The following is a 21786-nucleotide window of genomic DNA, read 5'->3' on the forward strand; positions in this document are numbered from 1 at the left end:
AGAGTTATCCAGTTTCAGGCGGGCTTCAACCATGACAAGTGCATTAATACCAAAGGAATGGCAAACAAATACAAACAGCATCCACACATTTTCCTGTGTCACAAGACTACTACTATAACGTTTGGATATTTGACAAATTCCTAAGTTTTTACTAATAAATGTCCATCAACACCAAAAATTCATGCCTGTCTCCCCAATCAGCAAAATGCCATATCACAATAAGAAATCAGTCTTTCCTTACGGAATATTAATCGTATTTCCGCATTCCGCCGGAAAACAAATCGGTTCAAGTCGAAAAAGATTCTGAATTTTAAAGAATATCCGTTTACAACATTTACCGCGCAATCCGTGTCAATGCGCCCGCCCGCCAGCCGAAGCCGTTACGTCGCCGTTTCGTGAAAGTTTCATGATGATATGTGCGAATCTATACAGGTTAAATGAAAACACAGATTGCGTTGTCCGGGAGTATTTTCGTTGGAAAATGTACACACATTAGGGTGCGAGGGTAACATCAGTGAAATGGCGAAACCTAGATTCCCTGGAAAACCTCATAGACTGTTAAGTCGATACAGGACACGAATATCAACTGCATCTGCCCAGCATGACGATGATACTGTGGATGTTGTTGGGAATATATGCCTTGGTCTGGCTATATTTAAGCAAAATTTCGGCGATTACGAAGAGGTATGTTTTGTCTGTTTTTTAAGTTAAATTTTAGTGCATTCATTGTAATGGTGTGTAATTATTGTGATACCAGCCAGTGTTATTAAGCTGAGACAGTTTTGTTGTGTTATCTCGCAAAATGGCGAAATGACCTAGTAATATGTCACTGTCCCAAATTTATTAATGCATTCTTTGAATTTGTTGTAATCATGTGTTTCATACAGGCATGTATTATATTCTTATTTGTAAACGCGTAGTATTACTGACAACCTTTTTGCAATCGATGGGAATAAGGAAGAGTTGATGGTATGGTCCACTAATTTGACAAGTTATTTTCATTGCGATTCCTGGCTTTAGGGAGAACTTTTACCAACAATATTGATCTAAAACTGACTGGTTACTTTTCAACAAGGTTTTCTTATGTTTTTGTTCATTTCAAGCCAAAATAGCCCCACAGTTAGTTGAAATCTGTCAGCATTTTAATGCATAATTTAATATTTTTCATTGTGTAAACAATAAATTTTTGTAGTTTTTGGTTCCATATGAAAAATGACATTCATCTATAGAAGTACTTAGAGAGCATTATTTTGGAGTTCTTCGTCATTTATACGCCCACTTAGTTGTAATGCTTCTTTTTTTGTAATTACTTTAGCTGTACTGAATTAACATAGCATGGGTATGTATAATTGGTTGTTGGGTGTGATGTAAATTCAACCTTTCCGTTTAATCTTCCTGCCCAGTTGTACTTAATGATTTTTTTCTTTTTCTTAGCCTTATATTCCTGGCACCAATGAATTCAAAGGTTTTAATCGCCGTGAAGTCGCGGAGTGTAAACTTCGTGCCAAGAGAAAGTTAAAGGAAATAGAGAGATGCGACATCAGTACCCGTACTTGCCCAACAGCTCCATTGCATCTAGTTTCATCTAATAACCCTGAGACATCTCGCACCGTTACCATCAAGGATGAAAAGAAAGATGATTCCGGAGAAGCTAATAGTGAAGTTGTTGGGATACCAGCCTCCAAAAGAGCACGTAGGAAAGGTGGTGGTAGAAGATCTCTTTCTCTGGTACCAAAACAGGGAGTTTCTCCTGCGAATGCTCCAATGATTAAAGATGAGACTCCGCTTAAGGAGGAACCACTAGTTGAACCTTTACCGAGTGTTTCTATGCTTCCTGAGGTGGAAGTCCCTTCGTCAATTGTTGGTCACCCCCTAATAGTGGAGGGTAAGCGAAGGTGGAAACCTACGTACAAAGTCCTTCAGGGTCCATCTTCGTTAGAAGAATCACGTAGATTAGGGGGTGAGGCTTGGCCTTTTGGGGCCAGGCCAATAAACCGTGCTGTGGAGGCTCCAGCACCAATCGGTGGAAAATTTGTGACTGGTAGTGCAGAAAAAGACCAGGATGGGAAAAGTTCATGGAAATTAGGCTCATCAAGCTCTGGGGTCCGCCCTTCAGGAGGAGGAATACTACGAGAGGCCAGGCTACATCTAGATTCTGCTGCATCAGGTAGTGAAGATGGAGAATGGGTTCGGAGAATGATGGATGAAACAGGTAATTATACTTAGAATGTAGTTTTGCTTTACCATTTCTCAATGTAATGTCGGGCATCGAGGGATCAGGGTTCGAATCCCGGTCAAGGTGAATGCTTTTTTACGCTCTGAAATTGTTGCATTTATGAATGTAACGTTTCGTTATTAAAAATTTCCCTGGGGGAGACATTGTTTGTACAAAAGCTGAGAGAACTTTGGTTTTGGAATCCTTTTACACAATAACTGAAAAGAAATTGCTTGAAAATAAATTTCTTGTCTTGAAGTTTACCTTGTGCAAAATGTGAGGTAAGAATAGCATCTAAACCATAATGAATAATTTTCATATTTTCTTGTTGTAAAAATGTATAAGATTATCATAAAAAACAATGTGTATTTCATCAACATTATCAGATAAGTGATTCAAGTCATGTTTCTATAGATGTGGTAGCAAAGAGCAGCATGGCATGAGCATATATTGCATCTAGTGTTTAACTAAGACATCCTCTACCCTTGTCACTCCTTTTGGGGATATTTAATTGCAATTCTCCCAGAGGTTTTCTGTCTTATTAAAATAAAGTATTAAAAGAAAAAATAAATCATATTTCAAAAACCCACCAACATTAGTTGTGCCTTTATTTCTTTAATAATGTTCTCATACGAGAATTGTATTGCATCATCATGCCTGGTTTGTATTGATTTAGAGGAAGGCTGTGATGTCAGTTATTACATCATACTTGCCTACGGCTTTCATATTCATCAGGATATTATGCTCTTATAACGTTTTGATTGTGTCCTTGCTACTACTGTCCTGAAATTATTTAGTATTTTTACAAAGTAATGCCAAAGGCCAAGGTACGATTTATTTTTAAAATGTGATGAAAAAGCATTTGGGGTAAAAAAAATGGTATCCTATATTGTGTCCATTTGCAAAAAATATGGGTACCTCTCTTATGGTTAGAACTAATTAAGCTACAGCATGATCAAGTTGCACAGTTTCCAGGGAATGGATGCAGACTTCGATCACAATTTAGTAATTATTAAGTGTAGCATCTGATCCAAAAAAAATAAAACAGAGAAGGCAGTGTACAAAATGGAATTCAGAAGAATTAACTGGAATGACAAGGAAGGAGTGTCAGCTGGCTGTTAAGAAAATCAAGGAGGAGGGATGGGAGCTAGGTATTATAGATAAAAAATGGGAGCATATAAAAAAATGTCAGGATATCGGGAGCTGCAAAAGAAACCTCACGAACAGTATATAGGAAAAGGACAAGAAAACCATGGACTACGGATGAGATGATTAGAAAGATAGACCGCAGAACCACTGAAAGGTTTACGAGAGCGTGGAAGGAAGAGTTTTTATGGACTAATCTGAAGCATTTATGAGAGGGGAATTAGGTTGGAAGATTTCATTGAATCTGTTTTAGTTCCTCTTTAGTTCTATCAGCTGTGCCCATCAAAAACCTGCCATGATCAGTTGAATGCCAATAATAATACTGTTTATCTCACTGAATTCAAAATGTTTCCCTTCTATATGTAAGTCTGAGAAGATCCAAGTATGTTTTATCATCATTAACATGTGTATACATTTTTATTATTTTCAGAAAAAAGCAAAAGACCATTGGTGGAACCTAAAACTATCCCACAGTCACCAGTTCTAGAAGGTTCTGCGGAGAAGAGTGCCTCTGAGAGTGAATCATCTCCTGCACGAGTATATTGCCGCATTTGTAAGGGGGCCATGTCCAGGAGGTTCAGTAAGCGCAAGGTAATTGTAAAGTAGGAAATGAACTGTTTGATTAATATATTTAATTACATGTATAGTTTTAAAATACTAATTAAATAATGTGTAACATTGAGGGAATTGATGCAAAGGTTTTTATGAGTGAGTATTTTCCACTCTGATATTGTATGGCCAACAAAATAAGTTGTGGAAGGGTTTCAAATTCCAACCTTGGAGAACCTAATGACCCTTCAATTGCTAAACGTGTGTTGGCATGTAAATAATGATAAGCCATTAAGCTCCTGGTCCATTCTTTGGTGTTTGTTGCTGTCAATCACATTTCTCTCATTTTGAAGAGAACAATTGTATAAATCAAGCCAACACTCCTTGAGCATTGAAAGAGCGCATTTATCGGTACACAAAACTCATCACTAGATGGCAGATTTTTACATTGCAACCTGTTTTTTCTGTGAAAAAAAGATGGAATAATAATTTATAAACTTTTCATTAATATTAAATCTGAAAATGTCTTCCATTTTTATTTTTACAGTATTACATTCTGCCTTTATTGTGCAGAAAATCCTGATATAACGGTAATTGTGTGAAAAAAATGACAATAAATGCCCATATAGATACAGTTTATGTATATTTTTATGGTTAAGTATTCATTTTAAGGTTTGTTATATCCATCACACCCCAGTCTCTATCAAGTGGCCAACATTTGTTTGAAAATATAACATATCAATCACTGCAATGATGAAGGTATTTAGTGTCACTATGTTGGCACCAATTTGGTGTGATAGTAAAGAAGTTGATTTTTTCATCCAATGATAATCTTAAATCTCTTTGTCTCTAAATTCAGGTTAAACTGTATACATCAGGGCTACATTTTTATTTATAAACTCTTATTGGTGCTTGTTTTGTGGGATATTTATTAAAGGTATATTTCAAGAAAAATTTAATACTAATCCATTTAGTACCAGGTAACTATTTTTTGCCTAAGATGCTGTTTCAATCTTCAAATTGATTCCAATAACTTTGGGAGTAGGATTTAACCTAGAAAAAAATCATTTTATCTGTCTAGGTTTGCAACTCTGGTAAATTGATTCCATTGCATGTGACTTTCTGCTAATGAATTTCCACATGTAATTTGACTGAAGTCTATGCTCTTGGTTGTGTGCCGTGTTCTGGTTTTGCATTATCCTAAGGATTATTCGTTAAACTTAATTTGCAAGGTATTGTGCTTACGTGGAATATTAAATTTATTATTCAGATTGGCAAGCGTGGTGTTTGGAGCTGCAAAGCATGCAGGGAATTTGTTACGGAGATGAATAAGAAGCTTAGAAGTGACAAGGGTGTTGAAGACAGTCAGGCAAAAGAAAGCACATCTGCCAATATTCTTGTTTGTCGTGGAGGAAAGGGTAAGTTTCTCCCTATTTTCAATTAATTTGTGGTATTCATGACTAATTAATCCTTAAAAGTTTTTACAGCAAGATGTAGGTATTCATTGTTCCAAACATGTTTTTATGATAATGGTAGAGGAGCTTCAAATGGGAAATGAATGTATAAACAACAGGTTGTTTTCAAGGAAATGAATTAGAAAACAACAGGTTGTTTATCAGGAAATGACATCATAAACAACAGGCTATTTATGCATTCAAGATCAAATAAAAAGTCTGAACCTGTAATATGTGAAGTAAAGTACTCATTTAGGAAGGATTCCTGCGTAGCAAGTTTATTATATCCATTCATAATTCTTATATGATTCCTAGTTATTCTTTGATTTTTGTTGTTTTCATATCTTTTAAACTTTTAAAAATAAAATTGATTAATGTCAATTATATGAAACAACTACGGTTAGTCTTTGGCTTGGTGTTAAATTAAGTGTATTTAAAAAAAAGTTTCTGCCGGAATGAAATAGCATAATGTTTTGTGCAGGTTCATATTATTGCACTAGCAGATAGAGCTGCTGGTGTTCATTTCAACAATTGCTTTACATACACCTCAGTGGCCAACTAGTAGCAAAAACTGATTTTAATAAACCATCAAATTTTGGTGATAATATAAGCATAAAAATTGAAATTAAAAAAAACCTGAGAAAAAATGATTAAAATTGGCTCATCATCTTGGATGATGTGATGTACTATCAGGGTTAAGGAACGTAAATTAGAGATTTGGATTTCATTGATTTATATGGAGGGATGATACCACTAAAATTATGTAAATGTGTGGTCCATAAATTCTGAGATTTCAGCACATTTATTTCTTCTTATCCATTAGTCTGCCATCAGATTACTAATGGACAGATGTACTGATGTACTCAGCATTCATCTTAATTAGATACTTGGCTGTGTTGCTGATAGAGCTGATATTAGGTACCTAACCTAGCCGCTGAAAGTAATAGTTATTAGGAGAGGTAACTGACAGCTGAGGTCATTCGAACATTGGGGATAGAAGGCTTTCTGACAAATTTGGGCACAGCTGACAAAGTTGCAAAAAGGTCATATGATGTGATGTTCAGAATTTCATCACAAATCTATTGTGTTGATCTGTGTCATAGGTCCCGGAATATTGCAAAGGTTGCTAAACTAAAGATGATGTATTCTTATAGTTACTTTTGAAATGGTATTCTTCTTAAGGTTTGTGTATTTTATAAAAAACAAAAGTAAGTCTTTTCACCAATCTCTCTGATGCTGTTGGGTCGAAGTAAGTCATAATTCAATCATCATTCATATTTTTTACCCTTGAAAGCTGTGGATTTTGCATCTTTCCCCATTTCTTCATAAGCATGCCTATGATAACACTTTCATCAGTAATAATATTGTATTGTTGAGTCATACTATGACATTTAATGTCTACTAAGTATTAAGAACTTATCTTTTCTTAATTAAATACCATTCACTTTGGTAATGTAAGAAATGGATCAACTTCATCGGATAATTGTCATAAACTATTCATTTGATATTATGTCATATTTTTTATGGTCATGCATTTCCTTTATTCCCCTTGTGATTGAGAATATTTCTGTCGGCTGGTTGTGTGGATATTTACCCGAGTAGATGTTTTAGATTTTATTTCATGTACCTGTATTTTGCTGTAGTAATTTATTATTTAGTGCTTCAGAGTCTTTTTCTTGTTGTAATAAACTAGACTACTAGCAAGCATTTCATGAAAAATTATAAGTGACTTAAGGAGATTGTGGATTATTTATATGATTTGTCAGATGAGAGTGACTCATTCTTTCCATCAGAAATGGATATGGAATCCTAAAGTGATATTTAATGGGAATAGCAGATAGCAAGAAGTAATCTCACTTCCTGTATTGAGAATGGAAATTCATTGAAGAACCAGAACAACCTCATTGCATGCTTTGTTTCTTCCAGGCAATGGTCAGTCCAAATTATGTGCCTCCATTAGATTCTCCTCTTATTGCATATTTTTACCAATTTTTTGCCGATTTCCTTATAGCTCTAATTGTCATAAAACAAATTATGGAAAAATGCCACTGTGACGAAGATGGTAGAACTTTTGATCATGCATTGTGTTGATACATTGCTGCATGCCAGAGGAGCAAACATTTTTGGTAAAATTCTTGTGGAAATGAAAATTAGAGCAACTTGAATGCAATGCAAAAACTATAGAAAGAAACATTACCTGTGGGGGTCAAATTCTGGATGCAGTGTGACTCTATGTCAAGCTGTTGGCTGGCTTTCTTTGCTTAAGGACCTGACCGGCATGACTAGGACAGAACTAAAATGTAACAAATTTGAATGGGGTATTCAGTTTGAAATTTATAAATAGGGTACTACCGTATTTCTTCGAATCTAAGACACACCTTATTGTAGCAATTCTTCCCCTCAAAAATTGGGGTTTGTCTTAAATTTGCAGTTTAAGATCAGGTTTAAGATAGGGGAAGATTCGACTTATGCAACCCGCCCAATTGCACTCTGTCGCAGCACTTTACTAATATACTTGTGGGCTCATTACGAGGAAGTGTGATGGAAATGAAGCGGACGTCTTAGGAGTTTATTGCAAAGTAAAAGCACAATAATGGAAACGTTAGTACAAGGTAATGTCATTGTTTAGGTTGCTTCGATTCGTTTTTTTATGTAATACTGGGTAACCCCTTTTTTTGTTATCTTCTCTGTCTGAAGTTCTGGACAAATCACTTTGTTCCCGCTCTGCATCTGAACAGGAAAGAGGTGCATGTAAACATGTGTTGTGAAGCTGGACGAAGGGATGGACCAAGTTATAACCTATTGGTTTTGAAAACACATACTCCATTATCCTTCTCCCAAAGGACATCTTGTTGCTGATACAGCACTGCCTGAAAGTCTTCATGATTTTTTCCTCAGAAAGGGTTCTCCTAGCTCCAGAAACTTATCGTGTGACTTTGTTAGGAGAGGCTCGTTTGATTTTTCTGGTAGCAGTTAACTCACACTCAGGTGCAGGCAACCATGAAATGTACTGTTCTCAGCGTTGGTTTTTGAATGGCTTATTAATGCTAACATCTAACAGTTGCAAAAGGGATGTCATTCCCACAGAAATAACTTCTAACAAATAACAGAAAGCTCAGACTTCCATCCTCTTAATTTTATCTTTCACAGCATTGGTAAAATGGCCCCGAAAAGAGCCTAGTTCAAGCATAGAGGGATGATTCGAACTGGCTCGTGGTCTGCATCCCTACACAGTGTTTAACCTGTCAATCGTTAATTTTTCTGTCATCTTTTTCATGAGCCCAAATGATGACATCTTTTGGGAACTCCCTACCCTTTGGTATCTTTTTTTTTTAAGATAAGAAATGGTGGCAACTTGTGACCGTCAGATGTAGCAGGCAACATCACCATCACTTGTGGTTTTTCATGCTCTGCCGTCTTCAGAAGAACTTTTTTGGCCCCCTTTCTCTCAAGCGTGTAATTTGTTGGCATAATTAAGTAAATTGCAATTTTGTGTACATTAGCCATCTGCCCCAGCATTAAGGTCACTTTCTTTGGAAGATTAAGCTTGTGTTTTTGCTGAGACACTAATTTGTGTTCTAAGTCTGCTTGGAGCTTCTGACAAGTCAATGTTTGCCACCGCAATGCTAGCCCTGTTCACCACATGAATTGTTCTGCCCATCCTTGACTGGCCCAAAGTTGTGTGCGAGGAATACCCAAATGCTTTGTTGTTTGCTTCCTGTTGCAGGCAGTTTAAGCTCACAAAAAGTCCACCTTTTCCCCCTTTGTTGAAATATTCCAACACTGTGGTGTCGATTTCAGGGAATCTTCCCTGTTTTTGCCCGGTGACCTTCTTTCCCAAAGACTTGCATGCAAAAATCGCTACACTGAACCATTTTACATCAAATCTTGCAGCTGCTCTTCTGTTCCCATTTTCTTCGGTGTACAAGATAACTTGCAAATATATCGTACTTCACACACTCTTTGCAAACCCTTTCCCAATGGCAAAGGCAAACAATCAGGCATCTACAAACTGAAATGTGATAATTGCAACACTTATCATGTCAGTCAAACTTTGTCTGAGGAATTTCAAAACATGGGCCCTAAAACATGCCAGATGCCACAAAAAGCAAAACCCCAATTACCTTTTTGCAAAACACCTCTTAGATTGTAACCATAATAGCAATTTTGTCCTAGAAATTCTACATATCCTTCCTAAGGGATTGAAAATGGACACTATAGAGCTAATTGAGATTCAAGGCACTTGGCAGATCCCAATACAACACTTTGTTATCAGCAATTATAATGCCATCCCTCCCCTCTCCTTTCCAAAAAATTGACCTTGAGGGTAAACAAACCCAACAACGTACACAGCGCATCTACACCATGACCAGACCTTATGAAATGTCATAATCCAAATGACACTGGTCTTCCGTTTTGTTTTCTCTTTCCTCAACCACAGGAAAATCGCCTGACCCTACACAGCCACCCCTCTCCTCAGGGGTGAGCAAATCCAATGGTTCTAAGTAGCTGTTTGCTTCTAGCCCTCCCAATAAATATGGACCAGGCCCAATACTTAGTCATAACCAAGCCGCCACCGCATTTTCTTCCTTAAACCGAAAAAGAGCCATGACCCCCCCACTTTGAAGTCCCAGAACGCCCCCACCTTCAACTTCCCCCTCTCCTCTGGCTGATAGGTTTATATTCAACAGATGTGTGTCACTTGTACCTGATGATGCCGCAAATCGGTGAAATGTGTTGTTTTCTCTTTTAACATGGACAAGATAACTTTCCTTTTAAACTTTGCAAGTCCAACATTTTCCTGACTAACAAAAATCATGGCATTCTCCCACTCAGGAAATGTTACAGTACAAATATTCCCACCCTTTTCCCTTCCTTTGTACATGCTTTGCACATGTTCAAATGCCCTTACCCAATTCCAAGAAATGACCACTCACTAATTGTAGCTAATCTCCTGAAATATTGGTCACCACTTAACACAAACCAAAGGATCCCTGAGAGCCAATACCTGTTTGAGCTCAAAATATGCCCCTAGTAGCCCCAACTAAGCTGTGTCTTAGAATCGCCTGTTAACTTTATTTTGGTTTTTGGGTTTTAAAGATTGGGTGGAACTTATATTCGCGGGCGTCTCAGATTTGAAAAAATATGGTATTTAGCGAAGGGTTATCATGGAGGAATGTACACTTGTGAGACTTAAAAGACAAGTTTACTTATATGGATGGTTTGAATGGTTAAATTCTCTATAAAGAAAACTTTAAATGCCATGGATAACTGCAATTGAAACCATAATATGTTGTAGAACTGATCATTTAGGAAAATACTGTAGGTGTTCTAAAACACGATGGAGAAAAGAGGCTTATGATGTGTTCATCACTAGGAATTGAAGAAAGGACCTAAACCATTAACTGTAAATGTACTAAAGTCTTACACAGGGAAGATTTGGCCAGCCACAAATGCAAACACGTATTGGGATGTACTTAACATGATGGTTTTTATAAAATGAACATGAAGGAATATTTGAGTCTAATTCGAATATATTGAAATGCATACTACAATATTTCATAATATGTGCATAATAAATGCAACAAATAAAAGCTTATCTAATGTTTCAAATTATTTTGTAAAAATATTTTTGTTAAAAAATAATTATCCTTTTGTATCGTATAAAACTTTTCTGCTTAAAAATGCAATCTGACTACAAAACCCATTAAAAATTATGATATCAAAGACCTGGAATTATGCTTGCAAAAATATTTTTTAAATACCTGAAATTTTCTAAAGTTAGGAGCAAGATTTTTAGGATTAAAAAATGCAAATTCCATGACAGCTAAAAGACAAAGAAACCTCATGACAGGTCTTTAAATTTTGTTAAAGAATTCTGTCTGCAAATGTTGACATGAGTTTGCATGTATAGTCGTGAACGTGTTTTTATTTATGAGTAGTAAAAATTTTAAGAAACTCTTCAGTTAGAACCTGCTATTTTTTGCAACAAAAATAGAAGTGAAATTGAAACTTTCAGAAATGTTCTCAAAAACTCATAAATTTTGTTTAAAAAATAGGAAAATGTGATAACAGCCCTATGCCTACAAGATGTCCCTGAACAAAATCCTGTTTTCCTTTTTGTCCGTTTCTCCTTCCCTCTGCTTGCCCAAATTTCAAGTCTCTATTTAAGCCTCTATTTTAAGTCTCTACTAAAGCTTCTTTGTTTTATGCAATTCTTCTATTATATTCCTAATACATTTAGGTCCAAAACACTTCCAAACTGTCCCATGTACTCTAGTTTATGAACTAATTTCCTACGTGTGTATATATATATATATATATATATATATATATATATATATATATATATATATATATATATATATATATATATATATATATATTAATTCTGTCTCTGTTTTGTCTTCCAATGCCTCTTTTACCTCTTCCTCCACACATATGTTTAAAATCACAGATGATGATGATGAACACCTCTCTTATCCCTCTTCCAAGCAATGCTTATCTCGAGTACAATGTTGACCTAACAATATCTTCCCAAACAAATACATCCTAATTATATTCTATGTTCTTCTGTATTGATGACCTCATTATTGCAATGGTATCACCTGTGCCCCCCCCCCCCTTCCTGTACTCAGGAAAGTCATCCTCAAAGTAACCATTTGCCCTCCTCTCCTTCTTCTGAATTTGTTATTCTGAGTACCGCTTGTGCTGCTTGGAAATTAAATTATGGAATTGAAATTAAATGTATTGTTCTCTAGTCCTCACATACGACTGCTTTTCCCTTTTTTGGGATTGGAACTAGCCGTGAACACACAAAATTTTCTGGCCAAATCACTCACTCATAAATGCTACGAATTAACCCATAAAATTCCTTCTCTCCCCTTTCTTTCACCTTTTCCTAACCTTAAAGTAGTTCCTAGTGAATTTTATCTACCCCGTTGGTCATATTTCATTTAAATTCACTTCATACTCGATCTTGCCATCGAGTATGCCTGGGCCTAAGCTATCCTCATCTATGTCATATGTCTAAGCTTGCTGGCATAATGTCTTTACCATATAGTTCCTCTTTGTACTCCTCAATCCCTCTTGAATCTTTCCTGATTAATATTTATTCCGACTTCTCTCTGAATTTTTGCACAAATTTTGCCTTCTTACTTGGTGACAGTATTTTCATGTACTGGAAAAGTACACCAATTTTACGCTTCCTTCATAAACTCTCCATATCTTTGTGCCGCCATTTGTCTTCCATCACACTTCTTTCACCCTAGCAGTCTCCCCCCTTTTGTGTTTTATTCAACTATGCACTTGATTCTACCTAACTCTGGGTAAATATCTTTCCATTGTTCTCTTATCTTCCTAATCAACTGGTATGGAAACCATGGTTTCCCTGTCCTTTTCCTATTTACTGCTCCAATTGTTTCATTTGTGCTTTCAATATCCCTGTCTTGATATTCAAATTTTTCTTCCATTGTACCCGTCTCCCTCTCTCCTTACTCATAATTTTCTACTGTGGCTTAGCATTCCTTCCCTAAAGTCTCAATATTACATTTCCTCATCTTTTTTCCCTGTTTTATCATCTTGAATCTGATTTTTACTTAAATAGTACTAAATTATGATTTGAATCCACACACTCCTGGGGAAACTGTGAAAATTATTAAGGCAGTCCCTGGATCTGTCCCCAACCATAACATAGTCTTAACTGATATTATTAACTTCTGAATTCCCAGGCATTTTCCTTGTATACCTATGCATATTATGGTGTTTCAAACACATGATCATTATGATTAAGCATAAGTAAAGAAGGCATAAACTTTTGGTGCTGAAATATGCTAATAGCTAAATCCCTGAAATAAGATGAGTAGAAATAAATCATGTAGAAATATTGAAATTTAGGATAGTTTCTTTGGTGTCTCTTGTTAAAAATATTTCATTTAGGTTATGACAACATGTGATGGACATGCATTCCACACCTCTTGACCTTAACTCAAGATTCGCCTCACCCAAAGGCTAAGATCAATCACCTTACACAGTCCACCTGACCTTAGCATATTTGGTGCCCCACACCACCACTTCCACCAATGTAGGTATATCTTACACTTTTCTCAGTGTCCTTACTTTTTCCCTATCCTCCCAATACAACAAACACATATTCCGGCTCCAGTCCTACTTTACACTAGTGGCAAACACCTCCCCACTCAACTGGTATGTTCCCCATTCTTGTTAGGTATGAATATGAGATGAAACTTTGGAATGATTTAGCATGTGTAACATTTTGATACTTAAACCTAAATTCACAATATGTGTCAAATGATTCTTCCTGTGTTAAATACAACAATATTTATTATTTGAATGGCACTTCTTACCACATAAAATCTCATTTCATGAAAAAAAGAGTACACCTTGATTTCTTCATCTGCTGTACGTAAAATTCAGATCTATAATTGAATAAGAACTTCTTGCTTTCCAATTTAACCATGAAGAATCTGGAAGGAGATGCCTTGAAACTCACCCAGAAAAGATTGAGGGGAAATGTAGAAATGTTTCCTCACATTTAACAAGTGCATCAGCTTCCTTGGAATGGAGAACATGGGGAAATCAATTCCCGAGATGTCGTGCTCCTTTGAAAAGGAATCATGGATGATGCTAACAATTGCTTTGGCATTGGTGTGCACATCAGCATGGACTCCAATAAAGTTACTGTTGTTTTTTCTTACGGTTTCTTTGAATTAATCCTTTCTCTTATTGTATTTACTTTAAAATTAAATCACCATAAAGAGTAGAAAATATGTTAGTGTCCGCCAGTTGTATCTGCTTCACTTTGTGCAAATAAATATATGATTTCCATCATTATTGCTTAAACAGAGATGAACTTCTTACATCACAAAGATAACTGAAAAGTCTACTAGTAGAATCTCTTTGGAAAGACTTCATTTTGATGCTGAGGAAATAACAGTCCATTTGCAGAGTTGACACTCACCTATAATTGGCAGACCTTGAATTTAGCATCTGTCCAGAATTTTCTATTTAACTATTGCCTGCTTGTAATGCATAGTTGATGCTTGAGTGAGATGAGAAAGTTCACTCAAACATAAAATATTTTGACAAACTTTCTGCTGCTGTGCCATTCATCGGTTTCTAAGCATAAAGGATAATATTTCAGGTTTGGCCTTGAAGGATTTCCTTGTTCACTGTAGACATGAACTTCAGTTCAAAATTCACTTTTAAATTCTTGATTTTTAAGATTTTACTGCCTTCATTTGTTCAAGTGATTGATAACCACAAAATCCAATGAAAGTCGAAGAGAACTGGGGAAATTCAAGGAATTTTTTCATGAGATTTCACACAATTCTTTTCAAATACTTTTTTTCCATTGAAAGCATTGAAATTGATGGCTCAGATGAAAGATCATCTCGCCCACCATCTAAATGTTGATGTTTAGTGCCCCTGAAACCTATATACTATTTTTTGTCCTGTGAAATTGGAGGAAATAGGTAGTCATGTGTATTGAACTACTATAAAAAGGAATAGCAATAATCTTGGTGGGAAATCAAAATTAGTGCATCATTATTTTAACTCTGAAGAAGGCATATAATGAATGAGTGCAGGAGTTTCTACCTAATTACCATTTATCTGCTGGTATTTGATTTTTTAATCTGCCTTGATCTATTATTTTTTCTTTTTTTTAAATGATTGTTAAAAAAAGATAAACTTAGGCAATTTGTTTGATATATTCTAAAAGATTTGAGCAAGTCAGATTGACATTTTTGGCTAATTCTTTTGTATAATCTTCAGGTAAGGCATGTTTAATGCCACAAATTGTTACAAAAGGAGAATTTTTTTACCAACACAGCTATCTTGCTTGTGATATCTAGGTTTTTATTCTATTATGATTCTTAATGCAACATGAACCAAGGAAAATAATACTTTCCATTTCATGATAGCTTATGAGGGGGCTGCAGCTGAATTTATCATGCTACAGTAAAATGTTTACATGCAGTGAAATTTGTCCAGAATTGAATCCAGAATGCTGTTCAGTTATACAAGATTTTTATTTTCCTGTACTTGCAAATCTGTTGTAAAGTAAATATAAATTTTGGAAGATTTCAATGAAAGTAGACAATGAACAAATTGTAAAAGTACAGAAAAAAGTATATGAACAACATCCTGGTCTTTTGTTCAAAAATTGAGGGCAAAAAGAGAGGTCAGTTCTATTTAAATATTTTTCAGATTTAATTGGAGAAAATGTAAACAATGCATTTGGTTACCTTAATTTTCCATAGTATTATAATTACTTCTAATTAATTTCTTGATTTACTAAAAGAATTATCCTGAGTTTCCTCGGTTGTTAGAAAGAATATGGTTAGGGAAATTTACTTTACAGTGAGGTATTGTCACACATATCTTCCAAAGAATCCAAGATTATACCACCAATTTTTCAAAGGATGCTCATTTTAAACAGTTGCACCTGCATTGATTGTATTAAGTTTGTGAAATGAGGACGGCGTTCCTATTAAATGCCTTCCACACTTGTTATATGCATGTAAACCACGTGCCCTGGAAACAAAAATTATTATTATTGCTTTAAGAAAAATATTAAACCTTGTTTCACTCTATCATCATTTTTGAAAGAAATATTACACGAGCTTCGATTTAGGTTTTCAATTTTAAATTATGAAAATGGCTGGTCTCGTATACCTCACACTCAAAATATTGGCTTTTTATGGGTGAATTTGACTGCCTCCATGTAAGTACGGTAATACGCTCTCACCAAACAGTTGGTAAGGTGTTTAACGGCAACAATTTCTGCCCTTTTACTTTCCATTTTTAGGACATGTCCTAGAATGCTTTTGAGTAAAGTTCACTTTGAGGCAAAGAGATAAGCTAGATCTCAAGCAGATTTTGCAGTTTGGTCTTCCATTATACGCTTAACTGCCCATAGCATTAAGCTTCCACCACCTCCCTAGAGTTTAAGCAGTAAAGAGTTACCAGATTCATATCAGAAAGAACAGCAGCCAAATCGAACTGAAATGGCATATGGGTAATACAAAAGGACCCGTGAAATTACTTTTTTGCCCATTGTACTACATTGATCATTCTAACATATATTTTTCATGAAAAGTATTCGCTCTAAAAATGGTGGAGGAGCTGTAAAACTGCCTATGAGGACAGCAGCGCTTAGAAAAGAAAACATTCTTATGACATAACCCGAAAGCCCTAGTCTTAATCATTGAATAGACATGGACGTATTCTATATAACTTGAGGTGATGTGGCCATCACTCTGTGGAAATATTCAATATTAGGAATTAACTTTTTATCCATTTCCTCTCGTTTTGTGTTTTGCACGCCCGTTACAATGTAATCACACCTGGTGATGATGTAATGTTAAAACTGGCTGTGTTAAATAAAAAAAACTAGCAAATGGATTCAAGGGTACTTATTCCTAGTATGTATTAAATATGCCAGAGCAATCGAGCTTTAAAAGTGACTGCATGGTTCCCAAATATAGTTGGAAATTCACCCTTGTGAAAAACCTTGGATAGGGACTGGCGATGAAGAGGTCGAGAAAAAGAAGCTGGCTGTGATTGTGAGCCCATGGCATGAATAAAGAGTTAGACCCTTGTATAACAATGAATGAGGAAGGGTAAATGAGAACCATTGTTTCACAATGGTTTGATGCTGGTAATATGTGAGTCTGCAGGAGCGTGTTCCCTAATGTCTGTGGATGTTTTTCCAGGATTTTTTATGGATCATAACATTCAAGTTTGAATTCGAAAAATTGGTACCACATAAAACGCAAACTGTCATTTTCTACTGGAAACTTAAACTGAACTAGCTGAAAATAGTCACTTCCAGCATGCACTCTGTACGAACATGTAGGAATGGTATTTGGGTAGACTCCTGACTTTTTAGTTCCATTATCGTTTCGAGGACTATCTTTGATGGGTATTGTTGGTTAATAGGCATTGCGTTGGCTGTCTTGGTCACCTATAAAGCTGGAATTCTCTATCTTAGTTGGTGATAATGAAGTAAGTCTTGGTAAAATGTTGTGAACACTTTCCTTTTCTTGCAGCATTAGGCATGAGTATCTTGTGTTTTTCTGAAATTTGAATTATTTATTTCTGGTAACAATTGACCACATGTTAATTATAATTAATATCCCATTCAGGAAATCTATGTGTAGAGAGAACCATGAACATCTGCCTTCCTATTTATTTTGCATGATAATGATATAATAATTGTACAGAATCCAAATTGACATTCATTGTGTGATTTTGATAAATTATTAATTAAATGATAAATAGGTAAATCTAAAAAATGAGCTTATGGTGGCTGTATGTACCATAGTGGCTGTCCATGGGGATTGTGGCTAGAGGCAAGATGGAGTATCAGAGGCAGTTATCTTATAGGTTTCCACCCATCATATTCTATTTTTTTGTCCTGTGCAGACATCCACTCAAATTTTGTTTCTCTAATTTTCAGACCCCTGCTGCCAATAATGCCATGCGTAATTCATTGCCTTCCCGAAAGTTTGATCTCTCCTTTCACACTTTGATTTTTTGATTTCTTAATTAGTTTTGAAGTGACACCCACATAGCTACAATGCTATGAATGATTTCTTATAATAATATGAAGTTATGAAATAAAACTGCATAATCAAACATTTTTTTATAGGCAAATGCATTGAAGAGGAAGGATGGCCCCAAGCTCCACCTCAGAGGTGTGTGCCATGCTGGTTACGTCTCTGTCTCAATGCACCTCCACCTCATCTAATTCCCTGTCCTGTGAGTCGTGCTGCTCTCAGGAAATTGATTCCTCAACATGCATCTCAGCTTGCAAAAGAACCCATGAAACGAGGTAAGAAGAGAAGAGCACGTAAAGAATTGCAAAACAAGGGGAAGAGGCAGAAGGTGACTGCTGAAGGACCCAGAGTTAAGCATGTGTGTCGAAGTGCAATGGCCGTACTTGGCAGACCACCAGCCACATTTCCAGCCCGGGAGCCCCTGAAGGCACATGGAGGCGAAGCGGCGACCGTGCAAGAAACTGAAACAAGTGCTGAAATAAAAGCAGCTGAGGGAAATGTGGAGAAGCAACCTGACACCAATGACGAGAAGACAGATGCTGGGGATTCTGCAACACCACCTTCAATGGTAGTACCTAATTATATTTATGAGTCAATTGAATAGGGGAAGGGGATGTTCAAAATTTGTAAACTCAGCCAAATTCCCATTTTGACTTCCAGGATAGAACAAATCTAATTTTTTATAAGACATGCTTGCCAGAAGGGTGTTATGCCATTTGATTTTTTGGCCAGTAGAAATAAAACTTGGAGGATTCTCTCTTATGAGATTAATCTAAGATTTTCATGTACATTTATAAGCTTAAATAACATTTTCTTGCATTTGCTTTGTGAAGTTAACATATTCAATTAGCAATGAAAGTATCTTACTTGATTGAAATCATGGTAACATGATAATGCTAATTATTTATTTGACATAATTTTTACAAAATATTTAGAATTTAAATTGTTTCTATACAGTAGGAGGTTATCCATGTGTCATTCTATTTTTACTATTTATTTTAAGGGAATGAAGGTCAACTATGATCTCAGATACAGTTTAGTTAGCACAAGATGACAAATGTAAATGGAGGTGTTCAAGCTGCCTCAAATTTTCATAGCATGAAATGCTTTGCAGTAACACTTTGTAATGCGAAGTCTCCCTGGAGAATGTTTAAATCCTCAAAATGAGAATTGTGGTTGGTGATAGAAAAGGAATCCATAAGTCAATTGTGTCATTATCATCTTCAATAATGCCTCAGTTGCTGCATATCTACCTCCTCTTCCTTTCCTTATGATTTTTCATCCACTACATTGGTTCCTGCCTTCATCATTTGTAGTGATATTTAAGGTTGAAAAAGCGTTGAAATTTTAATTCATTTATGATATTGAATCTCTTCTTTGGTGATTCTCAAATATCAGCCCCTCCCTTCATAGCATCATCCCTACCTTGCCCCCCCCCCCTCATTCCAAATTACCTAGCTTGCAGGAAAAAGCTGCCTATTCTTCCGTCAACATTTCCCAATGCAAAGATGCAATTTTGGAACCAAATAGAGAATCATCAAGTTCAGTATAGAGTTGTAGAATCAATTTTTAAGCATTATCAACAATGCAACAATTTCAGAGTGTAAAAATCATTCGCATTGACTGAGATTCGAACCTGGAACTTAATGTCCAGTCGAGTGCTCAAATCAGCTAAGCTATCAAGATGTCCTCTTAAACTTAGGGGACGCCTTGATAGCTTAACTGGCTTGAGCACTCGACTGGCGATCCAGGGATCCAGGTTCGAAGCCCGGTCAAGGTGAATGATTTTTTCACTTTGAAATTGCTGTATTGAAATGCATATTAGCGGATGACTCCGTTCAAAGATACTGTTGCATCATCTCCCGCAGTTTCTTCGGAATTATCAACAATGTTTAAAGTGGGAAGATATTTTTATTATATAATAAATTATATATATATATAAAGGTATTCCACCCTAAGCTACGGAAGCAAAATTTTAACTAAGGAAATACAGAAATTATTTTTCAGAATAAAGATATTTTGTTAAATATTTGAAACTCTAACAAAAAATCACAGATAACACAAAAAGTGCCTGTGGGTACAATTTATTGAGTCAAACAGAATTACACATTCCAACTGAAGGAATTACTATACAATGTTGAATTTTCTCAAAGTGTTAGTAATACCTTTGATGAAAACCTTAAATATAGAAACCCTCTTTTTTGTTGGAATTTTCTGGTTAGTTGCTCCTGCAGCTTTGACATTGAGAGCAAAAAATGGTGAATAATATTTTATTGCTTCATAACGTGGAAGCTCCTGGTTTCATTCATTCAAGGTATTCTGCCTATTAATAAGTTAAGGCCACCCAAATTGTATTAATATGTGGAAGTTGGACATGCCCTAAATACTGTTTACCTTCACATATAATGTGAAGTTCATACTTTTGCCCGACATCATTTCTTTCTGTATTTCGTCACAACTTCTGCCTGCCTTCATGTCGTTATAAGCCTCCTTCCTGTACCCTGCTTACCCAGCATTCAAGGTATTATAAGTTTTATCGTCATATGGACCATCATTCATTTGAAATGTTTTTCACTAAAAAGAAGATGCAGTGAGTTGATTTCACTTTTAAATAATCATCAGGATGGGCGATCCCAACCTGAGATTTGCCAATATGAGTTTGGATTTCAGTCAAGGTCATGTATGCTATCCTTGTGTTCCACTCATGTTTGTGATTTTCATTGGAACCAAAATATGTCATTGCTCATTTCATTCCCACTGTTTTTCATCAACAGGCAACTGTTGGAGCTCATCAATGGTGGAAGCAGCGAAAAGGGATTCGACGGAGAAAAAGGGGTCGGTTGTCACTTGCCATGCCACGTCGTGATGGAAAACCTGCTCTCCACCACACTGTACCTAAATTGCATGCAGTGGCCAAGACTGGAGCCACACCTGCTCCAAGACCCTCAGAGCCAGCAGTAGTATTAGGCCCTCCTATACAGTTGGCCGGGTTTCCCTTTCGACCAAATGCAGCTGAAGTCTTCACCAATGGATTTGGAGTTGTTCAAGTTGCTCCAAACACTATGCCTGTGCAGCCACTATGTTTTTTATGTGGAAGTGGAGGGAAGAAATGGGTAAAGTTTGTTTCCTTCAATCATTTATTAATTAAGACCATTAATACTAATGTTAGTGAAATCAAATTTTGGGTCACTTAATAAATAATATTTTCAACATTAAAACTGCTGTGAGAAAAAGTTTTGTTGCCCCAAATGATGAATTTTGATTGGCTATATAGCCTAAAAAAGGCATAAACTTAGAAATTTACTTGATATATGATAGATGCAGAACTCACAGCAATTCTGCACAGCAAAAATATAATGTAAAATAGACAAATTGTTCTTATGAAATTGCTTCGGTGCAGCTAGGAATATGACTCTATTTAAATTTTGCTAGTGATAATCTGGATTCTTTCCAGACATTATTTGGATTAATAATGAATAATCCATATGAAATTGCATAAAATCATTTCAATCCAACATGCTTGTAATACTGTCTAGCAAGGAGGGAATGGATGATTAACGAATTTATATCTTATCTTACTGTTTAGCGATTGTGTACAGGAGTTTAATTACTGGCAAAAATAATTTAGAAAAAGTAAACATGGTTGAAAATGATATAATGGTGTTGCAGTTTAATGATAAAATTAAATGAGTTTCGCCTTGGTATCTATTGTTTGTGACTAATAGTGCACTTATGGAATATTTTTTGATAAAGGAAAGTTTCTCTTTTAGATTTTAATTGTGCTGTAATTTGTCCTTTCAATTAAATTAATCTCTAAAAAAGAATTTGAGAAGAAAAT

At 35.7% G+C, this 21786-nt stretch overlaps 1 protein-coding gene across 2 annotated transcripts in view; it reads left to right on the forward strand.

Annotated features, from left to right (window-relative positions):
- Positions 1-479: 479 nt before the first annotated feature.
- trx (histone lysine N-methyltransferase trithorax) overlaps positions 480-21786 on the forward strand; it is a 50656-nt gene continuing 29349 nt past the window's right edge. For both annotated transcript variants that reach the window (XM_071583471.1, XM_071583472.1), the window contains exons 1-6: positions 480-684; positions 1435-2212; positions 3792-3952; positions 5181-5328; positions 18041-18516; positions 20723-21061. In XM_071583471.1, the coding sequence (XP_071439572.1) occupies positions 520-684; positions 1435-2212; positions 3792-3952; positions 5181-5328; positions 18041-18516; positions 20723-21061 (2067 nt within the window). In that variant the 5' untranslated portion in view covers positions 480-519. The remainder of the gene's footprint in view (positions 685-1434; positions 2213-3791; positions 3953-5180; positions 5329-18040; positions 18517-20722; positions 21062-21786) is intronic.

Source organism: Hetaerina americana, unplaced genomic scaffold (assembly GCF_022747635.1).
Source record: "Hetaerina americana unplaced genomic scaffold, ioHetAmer1.1.p SCAF_14, whole genome shotgun sequence".
Lineage (NCBI taxonomy): Eukaryota > Metazoa > Arthropoda > Insecta > Odonata > Calopterygidae > Hetaerina > Hetaerina americana.